The sequence below is a fragment of the Leptonychotes weddellii genome, chromosome 4 (genome assembly GCF_054177405.1).
Source record: "Leptonychotes weddellii isolate Sample4059 chromosome 4, ASM5417740v2, whole genome shotgun sequence".
NCBI classification, from domain to species: domain Eukaryota; kingdom Metazoa; phylum Chordata; class Mammalia; order Carnivora; family Phocidae; genus Leptonychotes; species Leptonychotes weddellii.
In genome coordinates, this window is record NC_138372.1 from 145,050,308 (window position 1) to 145,063,153 (window position 12,846).

General features: G+C 35.9%; 1 protein-coding gene across 1 annotated transcript in view; it reads right to left on the bottom strand.

Moving 5' to 3' along the window:
- Positions 1-227: 227 nt before the first annotated feature.
- Positions 228-12,846, bottom strand: part of NUDCD1 (NudC domain containing 1) — a 71,747-nt gene continuing 59,128 nt past the window's right edge. The window contains exons 9-10 of the mRNA XM_006744707.2: positions 3,236-3,395; positions 228-855 (exon numbers count right to left, since the gene is read on the bottom strand). Of these exons, the coding sequence (XP_006744770.1) occupies positions 563-855; positions 3,236-3,395 (453 nt within the window). The 3' untranslated portion in view covers positions 228-562. The remainder of the gene's footprint in view (positions 856-3,235; positions 3,396-12,846) is intronic.

Here is a 12,846-nt window from a genome sequence, read left to right on the forward strand (position 1 = left end):
GTGGAAGAACAAATGGATAAAAATTAAGTGGAAAAAATTAAATAATTTGAAAAAAAAATCAGTCTTTCAGCAAACTGTAAGAATACTGGACCTGTTGTACTTCTGTTGTATTCCCCCTCTTCCTCATCTATTTAGTCCACTTAAGTATTTACAAGAATCAACAGTTTATCTGTTATCCAAAAATTCTATAGGTACAGAATGAGGAAACTGTATCAATGAACAAAGAGTACATGATAAATATTTTTATTTTTAAACACTGAATTGTACATCTTTCATATAAAAGATGAAATTCCAGCCTGTTTTTTAAAAATAATTATACTTACTAATACTTTTACATTTTTTTAATAGAAGCCAATTTCCTCTACATTTTCAGCTTCGTTCCATAACTTTTACAGAATCATAATCTCTTGAATATATTTCCAATATCCTTTAAAAAATAAAAAATTCATACAAGATAATTTTATTTAACATAGTAAAACTTAACAGGTTACAGTATAACTACCAACCTTCTGGCTATAACTGAATACTTTTCCACTACAGAAAAGCCAAAAGTTGGGAGTAATCAATTCTCTGTATTTACTTTTATTAAAAAGAGGTTTTTGGTAGTGAGAACAAATAATCTCTCATTTGTTGCTTGAAAGCCTAAAATAGGATCATTGGTTTCTAGGCTTGCTACTTGCTGCTTAGCAACCTGTCCTACTTGCCTGCCTTCCTTTCTGTTGTAAAGTATAGTGGACATGGGAGTAGGCTGACGGTAGATGAATACTCGACGAAGGCATTCGCACAGGGCTGCATAGGAGTAATTGGGAGCACAGGCAAAAAATTTTTTGTCTCTCTTTGATGCTTGGACGTAGCCTGACAAGAAATAAGAGACAAACAAATAAAAACCCCATATATTAAAAAGAAGAAAAATGTGATTAAACATTTAATATTTCATACTTTTTATTACAAATTAAAATGCTTCAATAAAATATACACCATAAATATTCAACAGTGGTTGAATTCTGAACCATTAATGATTACCCATAATCAGTTTCTCCCAACTGGTGCAAAAATAGCTTTAATTCCTAAGGAACAAAATAGGTAGGGTTTTATCTCTTTAAGAAAAACATAGTTCCTTATTATTTCCATGAACAATTAAAACACTAAAAATCTAAAATCAATAAAACTGAAAACATGTCAAACTATCTGTAAATGCCAATTTAATAATCAGTTAGGCATCAGACTCCTGATTTCAGCTGAGGTCAGCATTGTGGGATCGAGCTGAGTGACTGGCTCTGAGCTGGGTGTAGAGCCTGCTTGGGATTCTCTCCCTTTCCCTCTGCCGCTCCCCCTGCTTGTGCTTGCTCGCATGCATGCTCTCTCTCTCAAATAAATCTTCAAAAAAAATAATTAGGCTCATCAATCACAGATATAGCATTACAGAATCTTTTTTATCAAATAAATGGGAAAAAATTATAGAATGCCACTGTAAAGTTATTTCAGGAGTGTGTCTATAATATAGGCCCCAAGCCTGAAAATGCTAATATGACAATGCATTCTCTTATTATTTCTGTAATGTTAGTGGTTATTTTTATACACCAATACCAACAATGTAGTAGGATTCTGTCGTACTTCAGCTTCCAGAAGTAGAACCTTGAGATCACTACAAGCTGGAATGAAAATTCAAGTATCTGATTTTAAAAACTCAATTAGGACATCCCTTGAAAACTAAACTTTGGAAAAAATCTTGTCTTTTAAAAAATCTTTACAGGTTAAAAGGGCATTTATGTTCTGAAATACAAATTAGGATTTTCAGATTGGGACATGGTTACAAATGTCATAACATGTGAGAGAAAAAACAGGACACTAATTTAAATTGAGAACTCACCAAATAATGAGCAAAGGAACGACTGAGCACAGGAAGGCCACCACTTTTTTTTTTCTAAGATTTTATTTATTTGAGAGAGAGAGCACGTGTGATGCAAGTGGGGGAAGGGGCAGACCGAAAGGGAGAGAATCTCAAGCAGACTCTGTGCTGAGCCCCACATGGGGCTCGATCCCATGACTCTGAGATCATGACTTGAGCTGAAATCAAGAGTTGGACACTTAACCAACTGAGCCACCCAGGTGCATTTCAATACTGGTTTTAATATTAAGCAGAGTTTGAGGAGGAAAAAGTGAAGGGGATGTAGATACCTATTTGAGTATTTTAGAATTAGCTCTCCAGGCTAACCTTGAGAAAATTAATAATGTATATAATATCTCAAGACTACATATCTAACGCAATGTTGATTTAACTTAAATTCAAGTGTAGTAGAATTTGTCTATGATAATGGATTTAGGGATACAAATGAAGAATCTGAGCATATAAAAATTATGATAGTGCTTTCTTTACTGAAAAAAGATTCAGAATTGTGAATTGTAGTAAAGAGGCTAGAAATTGTGTGTTTAAATTTTTCAACAAAACTGTATTGCACATCAGAAAAATCCCATTTGGTGTCTGAATTAACCAATTTATGCAGCCTACATTATTAACTATAAAGGATAACTGACAAATCTCTATAATTAAGGTTGTATTCAGAATGTATAATTTTACTTCCTGTTGCCAGTTTAAAATCACCTAATAAAGCAATAACTGTGCCTAATCGACATAGAAAACTGCTCCCACACAATATTTAGACATAAAATCGATTATTGCATAAGTTTACAATTATGTAGAGTTAAAGTTTTTCAAGATATAGTTTAAAACCATTTTCCCTTTTACCCCACAGAATAAATTTGATTTCTGCTTTCCCTGTTTTCATTACAATGGCTCTTTTGCACATAAGTTCCATGACAGATGTCTCCTCGTGTGCATTATCTTAGATCAATTTTATCATGTTTTTGAAGATTACTCTAAAGAAACCTGAATACAAGTTCCATGTACGGTATTATGAAACCCGCTGTTCATGTTCTAATTCAGTATAGTTTACTTAGAATAAACAAATGACTGATTAGAATGATTCAAGTGGTTAGATAACCACTTTGATTTCTAGTCTGTGTTGACCTTCTGTACAAGCATAAAAACAGATTAATTCTACTGTTCTGTTCCAAAAGTACTAACGTTCATCAGCTATAGTAAAAGCAACCAAATTATAGTACAAATCCATCCAAATATAATTAGGACAGCTCAAATTAAAAAAAAAAAAAATTTAAAAAAAAGACCATAATTTTTGACATAATGGAAAACTCTTGCAAAGAGTTTGTTTTATACCTAAAGCATTGAAAGTTGCAATATGTTCCCACATATCATCTTGTTTGCTGGAGTGTGGTTGCCAGAGTAGGGCATCAACATCATGGCGCAAACAGAAGCAGGGCATTTCTTTAGGATCCACTATGACAGAGAAAAGGTACTGGTTGCTTCCAAGATTCACCTAAAATAAAAAGTGACAGAATAATTAACAAATAACCATGATGCCAATAATTGACACACAGTGCTATGTCAGCAGCTTTTCTAAACTTTCTCAATGCATAATCTGATTACCTCTTCAGAAATGCGCCTGGGAGAAATGTGCTAGTGCCATGTCTATTTTATAGTTGAGGAAAATGGTACACAGGACCTTTAAGTTACTTGCCCAGGGGCAGCCTGGTAATAGTGGAGCTGAGATTTGAACCCAGAATCTATATTCTTTTCTTTTTTTAAGATTTTATCCATTTATTTGACAGAGAGAGCACAGCCGCAGGAGCAGCAGAGGGAGCAGGAGAAGCAGGCTCCCTGTGGGAGCCTGACGCAGGGCTCAATCCCAGGACCCTGGGATCATGACCTGAGCCAAAAGCAGACACTTAACAGACTGAGCCACCCAGGCGCCCCTGGAATTTATGTTCTTAACCACTATACTATACTGCCTCTCAACTGTTAGTAACCTAGTTTAAAACATGATATAAAGCATTAATTTACAGACAGAATATTTTTTAAAACATAGAATACAAATATGAAGTTTACAAAAGGTTAACTTGTAATAATTACCAAGAACAATTATAGCTACTAGGATTTATGAGCATGTGCTTATATGCCAGGCATGTTACAAATATTAATCTCAACCTATAAGGCTATTGTTACCTTCATTTAATAGATAAAAGAACATACTTGGAAAGTTTGAGAACTTGTTTTAGGCTACAAAGAAAAACCACAATGCTGGGATTCAAGTTCAAATCTGTCTTTGCAAATTATTGACTTTGACGTACTATTTAATTATAGTATCAATGTCAAGAATGTTTATTATGTTAATTTTTATTGCAATACTGATGACTAAAGGAATTCATTTTAATACAAAACCATCAGGCTGAGACTCATACTTACAAGAATACTTCTTTTAATGAAAATAAGTTGAAATGATATTCTTTATAGAAATGTTATTATTAGAGTTAAAAATGTCTAAATACCATACCAACAAAATCACATCAAATGGAGAAAACATAAAATACGCATAGCACTTGATAAATACTGAACTGCTCTCTTGAGTTTCAGGCTTAAAATGAGAGGTAGAGACCTGACCTGTATTCAATAGGGAAAACTGTGAAGTGGCTCTCCAGCTAGAGGGTTTGTGGGTACAGCTGTGCCAGCAGAGGCTCCTGGTCACCGGAGAATCCTGTGACAGAGCAACCCAATTTCTGTTGCCCCAGCAATGCCTGGAGATAGGGCTTCTGTTTGTTCTCTACAGAGGGGGGAGAGGCTGGCAGACAGTGTTCATAGATGATACCTGTGTATACGTATATATACTTACAAGGATGTTTACTGCAGCTTTGTTAATAGAACAGTGAAACACTTAAAACTGGTACATTTATTCTTGGGAAAAAAAAAAAAGGGCCCCTTATTCTTAGATGTTCCTTCTCTTCCACTCTCACTTTATATGTATCTCCATTACAGTGGAATCAAAGTACTATTAATTACAAAAACAGCAATTTCACATGGTTTCATTTTGCTCCTGCTAACCACTGGTTTCATTTTCAAAACCACCAACTGCCTGGCCTTTTATAGTAAGTTTGATGGATCCAACACTGCTTCAAGCTCTCTTCTCTGCATGTCCCTCTAATATTCTCATTTAAAATTTACCAAGGGCTTTCACAGAAGGAAAAAATAGTTGAAATACAAATAGGGGTTGATATTTTCATAAAAATGCATTTACTTTTATGAGCCAAGTGCCTTAAGAAAGTACTGGGTATTAACAATGAAAATGATGTACCTCTGATCCTCGCATATATGAATGGACAACACTAAGAGAACAGAGGGCCCTGAATCATCAAGTAAAAGGCCTACCACTGAGGGAGATCAGTCATGAAAAAAGGGGATGGGGGTATAGGTCTCTTGCTATGTGCCCCTTATTCCAACTTAGATGTTCCTTTTCTTCCACTCCCACTTTATACATAGCTCCATTACAGTGAAGTCCAAGTACTCCTAATTACAGAAACCGCAATCATACCTTTCACACCGCATTCTGCCTGGACTCTTCTTGCCCTTTCTTGCCTGATGGATTCCTTCTCACCCTCCAAGATTCCATTCAATATCAGTTGCTCTGGGAACTTCCTCTATTCCCATGGTTACATGAGCTGCTTGAACTCTTGAGAACCCTCAGCATCAAGTATATCATTCCAAACAAATTTTCATATTTGTGTGAGATTCTTAATATGCGTGTATACCATCCATGGTATGCTGACTAATGTACCGCCCCCACCCAATGTCCACATCTTAATCCCATGGAACCTATGAATATGTTATCTTTCAAGGCAAAAGGGGCTTTGCAGATATGACTAAGTTAAGGATCTTGAACTGGAAAGCTAATCCTGGACTACCTGGATGGGCCCAATGTATTAACAAGGTTTTTGTTTTGGGTTTTTTTAAGATTTTATTTATTTATTTATTTATTTATTTGTTTGTTTGTCAGAAAGAGAGCAGGCACAAGCAGAGGGAGAAGGAGAAGGAGAAGCAGACTCCCCGCTGAGCAAGGAGCCAGTGTGAGGCCTGATCCCAGACCCCGGGATTATGACCTGAGCAGAAGGCAGACACTTAATCGACTGAGCCACCCAGGCGACCCTGAGTTGTAATCTTTTTGATGGTGGAGAGTCTTGCCTCGATGTTAATGGCTGCTGAGTCATCAGGGTGGTTATTGCTGAGGACAGGGGTGGCTGTAGCAATTTCTTAAAATAAGACAACATGGAGTTTTCTGCATTGATTGAGTCTTCCTTTCATGAATGATTTTTCTGTAGTATGTGATACTGTCTGGAAACGTTTTACCCATAGCAGAGCTTCTTTGACAATTGAGAGTCAATCCTTTCAAACCCTGCCTCTGCTTTATCAACTAAGTTCATGTAATATTCTAAATCCTCTGTTGTCAATTTCAATAATCTTCATAGCATCTTCATCAGGAGTAGATTCCAACTCAAGAAACCACTTTCTTTGTTCATCTCCTAAGAAGCAACTGTTCATCAGTTCAAGTTTTATCATGAGATTGCAGCAATTCAGTCACATCTTCAGACTCTCCTAATTCTAGTTCTCTTGCTATTTCCATATCTGCAGTTATTTCTCCACCGAAGTCTTGAACCCCTCAAAATCATCAACAACTTCCAAACTCCTATTAATATTGGTATTTTGACCTCTTCCCAAAAATCAAGAATGTTCTTACTGGTACCCTAAAATGGCAAATTTTCCAGAAGGTTTTCAACTGATTTTGCCCAGATCCATCAGAGGAATCACAATCTATGGCAGCTATAGCCTTATAAAATATGTTTCTTAAATAAGACTTGAAAGTTAAAATTACTGCTTGATCCATGAACTGCAGAATGGATGTTGTATTAGCAGGCATGAAAACATTAATCTCATTGTACATCTCCATCAGAGCTCTTGGATGACGAGATGCACTGTCAATGAACAGTAATATTTTGAAAGGAATCTTTTTGCTAAGCAGCAGGTCTTAATAGTGGGCTTAAAATATTTAGTAAAGCATGTTGTTAAAAAAAAAAAATACTGTCAACCAGCTTTGTTGTTCCATTTATATAGCAAAAGCAGGTAGACTTAGCATAATTTTAAGATTTATTTGATAGAGAGAGAGAGATAGCAAGAGCAGGAACACAAGCAGGGGGAGTGGGAGAGGGAGAAGCAAGCTTCCCGCCGAGCAGGGAGCCCGATGCAGGGCTCAATCCCAGGACCCTGGTATCATGCATGACCTGAGCCGAAGGCAGACGCTTAACGACTGAGCCACCCAGGCACCCCTAGCATAATTTTGAAGGGCTGTAGGATTTTCAGAATGGTAAATGAGCACTGGCTTCAACTTAAAAACACCAGCTGAACTCACCCCCAACAAACAGTCAAGCCTGTCCTTTGCAGCTTTGAAACCAGGCACTGACTTCTCCTTTCCAGCTATGAAAAGTCCTAGGTGGCATCTTCTTCCAATATAAAGCTGTTTTGTCTACACTGAAAATCTGTTGTTTAGTGTAGTCACCATCATTAATGATCTTAGCTAGACTTTCTGGATAACTTGCTGTGCCTCACCTTGTACTTTCATGTTATGGAGATGGCTTCTTTCCTTAAACCTCATGAACCAAGCTCTGCTACCTTCAAACTTTTCTTCTACAGCTCTTTACCTCTTCCAGGCCTTCATAGAATTGAAGAGAGTTGGGGTCTTGCTCTGGGTTCGTCTTTGGCTTCAGGGAATGTTGTGCCTGGTTTTATCTTCTATCCAGACCACTAAAACTTTCTCTGTATCAGTTAAGGCTGTTTTGCTTTCTTATCACTGGTATGTTCACTGGAGTAGCACTTTTAATTTCCTTCAAGAACTTCTCCGGAGTGCCTGGGTGGCTCAGGCATTAAGCGCATGCCTTCGGCTCAGGTAATGATCCCAGGGTCCAGGGATGAAGCCCCGCATTGGGCTCCCTGCTCCGCGGGAAGCCTGCTTCTCCCCTCTCCCTCTGCCCCTGCTTGTGTTCCCTCTCTCGCTGTGTCTCTCTCTGTCAAATAAATAAATAAATACAATCTTAAAAAAAAAAAAGAACTTTTCCTTTGCATTCACAACGTGGCTAGCCATTTGGGGAAAGCAGCCTAGCTTTTGATTTTAAAATGACAGACATGTGATCTTTCCTTTCACTTTAATGCTTAGAAGCCATTGAAGGGTTATTAATTGGACTAATTTCAATATTGATGTGTCTTAGGGAATAGGGAAGGTTGGAGAGGGAGAGAAGGGAATGGCAAGGTTGGTCAAGCAGTCAGAATACATACAACATTTACAGATTAAGTTTGCCATCTTATATGAGCAAGGTTTGTGGCACCCCAAAACAATTACAATAGTTAACAATAAAGATCAATGATCATAGATGACTAACAAATACAATTTTTCAATTTTTTTTATTATTATAAGAATTACCAAAATGTGACAAGGAGACACAGTGAGCAAATGCTGTTGGAAAAATGGCTCACTAGACTTGCTCAGCACAGGGTTGCCAGAAACCTTCAATTGTGAAAAAACCAAACCAAACCAAACAAAAACAAGAAAAACAACAACAAACGAAAACACTGCATCTACGAAGCACAATAAAAGGAGGTATGCCTGAACTTTATGCCATACTCAAATAATACCTTCTCTTCTCAGTTTCCTCCGTTAATAAAAAGAAATAAGGCAACAACAGTTTATATCTCTCCTATAAAACTTATCTCATTTCCTTTATATGCTCTTTGAGGGTGAGGCCTATGACTCTAGGTGGGCTACTTAGCCCCTATTTCATTCTCCTGTAAATATATGACAATAATAGTACTTATTTCACAATTGTTATAATCAGTAAAATATATTTCAAGCACCTGCATAGTGCTTGGAACTTAGAAAGACCTTAGTAAACCAAATATTCTTTATCGCCATTCTAGGCATCTTCTATAGATACTTCCTTAAATATTATTGGCATTCCAAATTAAACAAAGGAAATGAACATTAATGGGGAAAGCATAGCAACTTAGCAATGATCTTCATGAAATCATATAGCACTTAATTTTATGCCTAAGAAATGTGTGAATAGCTATTAAAAAGAAAACCCTTACTCTGTGTTAATCAGCATATTTCATTTAGACAAATTTCTAAACTCTTGCACCATTTCAAAACTAAGAAACGCAAAATTCATCATTCTGCTTGTCATTTTATTGTCAAACAAATTCTATCTATAGTTCCACCTGTATGCCCATCAGTTTTAATTTTATACCTTCCTATAATGCATGTTTCAGTAGTTTGCAGATCTGCCTAGAAAAAAGTGAACAAATTATTCTTGAAATAAGATTTGTATGCTTTAAATATACTCTCAAAACCAAGTTTCTGGAAGTTTTAAATAAAGCAAATTAAAATTAACTAGTCTGATGATACTAACTGCAAATAATGTGAGAAAAAACATGCTTTAATGAGGTAAACTATTTAGAATTCTTCTATGTGTAGTAAGAGACTGTGTAATATTCATTTTACCTAATAAATTCCAGACTTTCTTGTCTTCATTTTATTTTTTTAAAGATTTTATTTATTTATATGACAGAGACAGACAGCGAGAGCAGGAACACAAGCAGGGGGAGCAGGAGAGGGAGAAGCAGGCCTCCTGCTGAGCAGGAAGCCCGATATGGGACTTGATCCCAGGACTCTGGGATCATGACCTGAGCTGAAGGCAGCCGCTCAATGACTGAGCCACCCAGGCGCCCCCCTTGTCTTCATTTTAAATCAAGTATTCTATATAGCTAAATAAACAAGATTATGTCACTAAAAAAAAAAAAAAAAAAAAAGCCACTGAAAGATGTTTGATCCTTCTTGGATTGGTCAGTGGCCATGACAGGAAAATAGGCTTCTAATTCCATTCAAAGTTGCAAAGTAAGAGTGGATAAAGGAACTGCATATAAACACTGATTTTAAGGTTAACACCTAAAAAATGTTTGGTTTCATTCTTCTCATAACAGTACTGGAATCTTGTGATAATTACTCACGCTTTTTACTACTTTTTCTTGCCTCGCTTCACTAGCATGGATTTCCAGCACGATACTGACTAGGAGTAATGAGGACAAACACCTTGCCTGCTACCAATCTTAGCGGGAGGCATTCGGTCTTTTACCATAAAGTACAATGTTAACTCTAGGTTTCTCAGGGAGGCAGTTAGCTTCAATTCCTAGTTTGCCAAGCATTTTTATCATAAATGGCATAAACGTGGCTAAAATATTTTTAGTCTGTTGATAATGCTGAATTTCACTGATATTTGAATGCTGAATCAGCCTGGAATTCCCAAGATAAACTATAATTGGTCATGATGTATTATCATTTTATTTACTGTTGGATTTCATTTACTAATATTTTACTGAGAATTTTTACATTTTATTCATGACAATATTGGCTTCTCTTTTTTCATACTTTTCTTTTTTTTGTCATAACTTTGGCTATCAGAGTACTGTGGCCTCCTAAAATAAGTTTAGAGGTATTCCTTTTATTTCCTGGGAAAGTTTGTAGATGAATGATACTGTTTCTTTGTTTGGTAAAACACTGGTGAAGCAACCTAGGTCTGGAGATTTGTTAGAAGGTTTTTAATGATAAATTCAATCTTGTTAACAGATATAGGACTACTAAGGTTATCTATTTCTTCTTGAGTGAACTGTGCTTGTCTTTTAGGGAATTTGCTGCACTTAAATTGTCAAATATATGAAAACAGAGTTGCTCATAATATTCCATTATTACACCTTACTGTCTTTGGACCTTTATGCACCTTTTTATTCCTAATATTGGTAATTTGTGTCTTCTTTTTCCTTGGTTATTCTGGCTAGAGACTTACCAAGTTTGATCTTTTCAAAGGATGAGCTTTTGGTTTCATTGCTTTTATTATTTTCCACTGATTTCTGCTCTTACCTTTATTAAGTTTCCTTTCTCCTGTTTGCTTTAGATTTGATTTGCTCTTTTCCTAAGTTTAAGGTGCAAGCTTAAACTATTAAGTTGATACATTTTTTCTTATATAACCTGTAATGCTATAAAAATTCCCTCTAAGCATTGCTTTAGGGGCATCCTACATGTACTATGCTTCATTTTCATTCAACACAAAATTTCTTAACTTCCTTTGTGAGGTCCACTATGGCTCATGGGTTATTTAGAAATGTGTTATTTAATTTCCAAATTACTTGTGGGTTTTCCAGATTTTTCTGTTTTACTAGTATCTAATTTAATTGTTATGATCAGAGAACATTCCATTTGTGATTCTTATTTTTAAAAAATTGTTGAGGATTATTTTTTGGGCCAGAATATGGTCTATTTTGGTGAATGTTCCATGTCTCTTCTGGGATTCCAATCAGATGTAAATACTCCTAAATGCTTTTTTTGTTTTTAATCCCTACCCCACCCCCCACTTTGGTTTAGGTTCTACTAATTTTTAATAACCTATTTTCAAGGTCACTAATTCTTTTTTCACAGATGTACTGAATATACTGATGAGTTTGTTAAGGCATTCTTGTTGCTGTGATTTTTTTTCTAGAATATTCATTTTATTCTCTTACAGTTTCTCTCTGCTATAATTCTGCATTTATTTATGTACGTATGTATGTAATTCATATTTTCTACTAAACTCTTTAACATCACACAGTTATTTTAAGTTCCTTGTCTGGTAGTTCCAAAATACGTATCATTTTGAGTCTGGTTATCTGGTCTGCCTTGTCTCTTGACAGTGGAATGTTTTTACTTTCTTCTTTTTGTGTGCCTTGTATTATTATTTTTTTGCCTTGTAATTTTTTATTAAATACGGGATGTGAAAAACAGTAGAGACTGAGGTAAGTAGTATTTATGCCCGAGAATGGACACATTTCTGCTAGGTCACTAGTGTGAGTGGTTATGACAGAGTAAGGTTGTAAAAAGGCTGATTTAAGCTTGAGTTCTGTTGTTACGGTTACTCTCAGTGTATCCCTGGCTTCAACTTCCCCTAGTGTTAAGTTATTTCAGGGTTTGGGCCTTTTCAGTGACACGGTCCTTCCTCCAGTGGTAGAAAACTTCTAATAGTCTGGGCCTCGGATGATCTGACTTCTCTCCCAGGCCCAGAGATGGTGTTTTTTAAAGTTTTTATTTTTATTCCCCTTACCAGCAATAGGTCTTCTTCTGAGCCCTTGGGATGCTAAGATTTGATGCTCTTCTCCCAGCAGCTTAAGACTTCGGTTACTTATGGAAAATAATCTAAGAAGGATATCATACACTGCACTGGAGCACAGAGCAAGGGACATTTGGTTCTCAAGAGATAAGTAGATTACCTGTTCATCAAAACTATGTGCTGTTTTCTAAACAATATTCCACTTCTCTGTTAGACCTGACTTGCCAATGCATTTTTTATAGGATGACCTTCTAGTTCTTCATGAGATCTGAAAGAGATTGTTTCTACTGCTCCCTATAATCTCCACGTATGTTCACACTAAACATCCATCTCAAGATAATTCCAAAGGTTTTCTCTCATCCCTGCAAACTCTAAAAATCCACACAACATAATCTTGTCCAAAAGAAAAATCAGAATTAAGATTACAAATGAAGTAACTAGATTGCTAAGTGAATTAAGTAAATGAAAATGAAGTGTGATAATTAAAAAATAGAATTAAAATTAAAATTAATTAATTAAAATTAAAAGACGCTCCTCCTGGTCTTACCATTTAGGAAATTACGAGGGTTTCAGGAACTCGGTGTCAGGAACTGGAGGCAGAGTATATATACATATTTTCTATTATTTTACAACTACCTTATTTAATCTTCACTACTTGAGAATTAAGAATATGATGCTATTTTGTAAAAGAGGAAACTCAAAAACAAGATGTTAAGAGACTTAAGTTAAGCTAATAAATGGCAACTGGATTTCAGTTCGGAT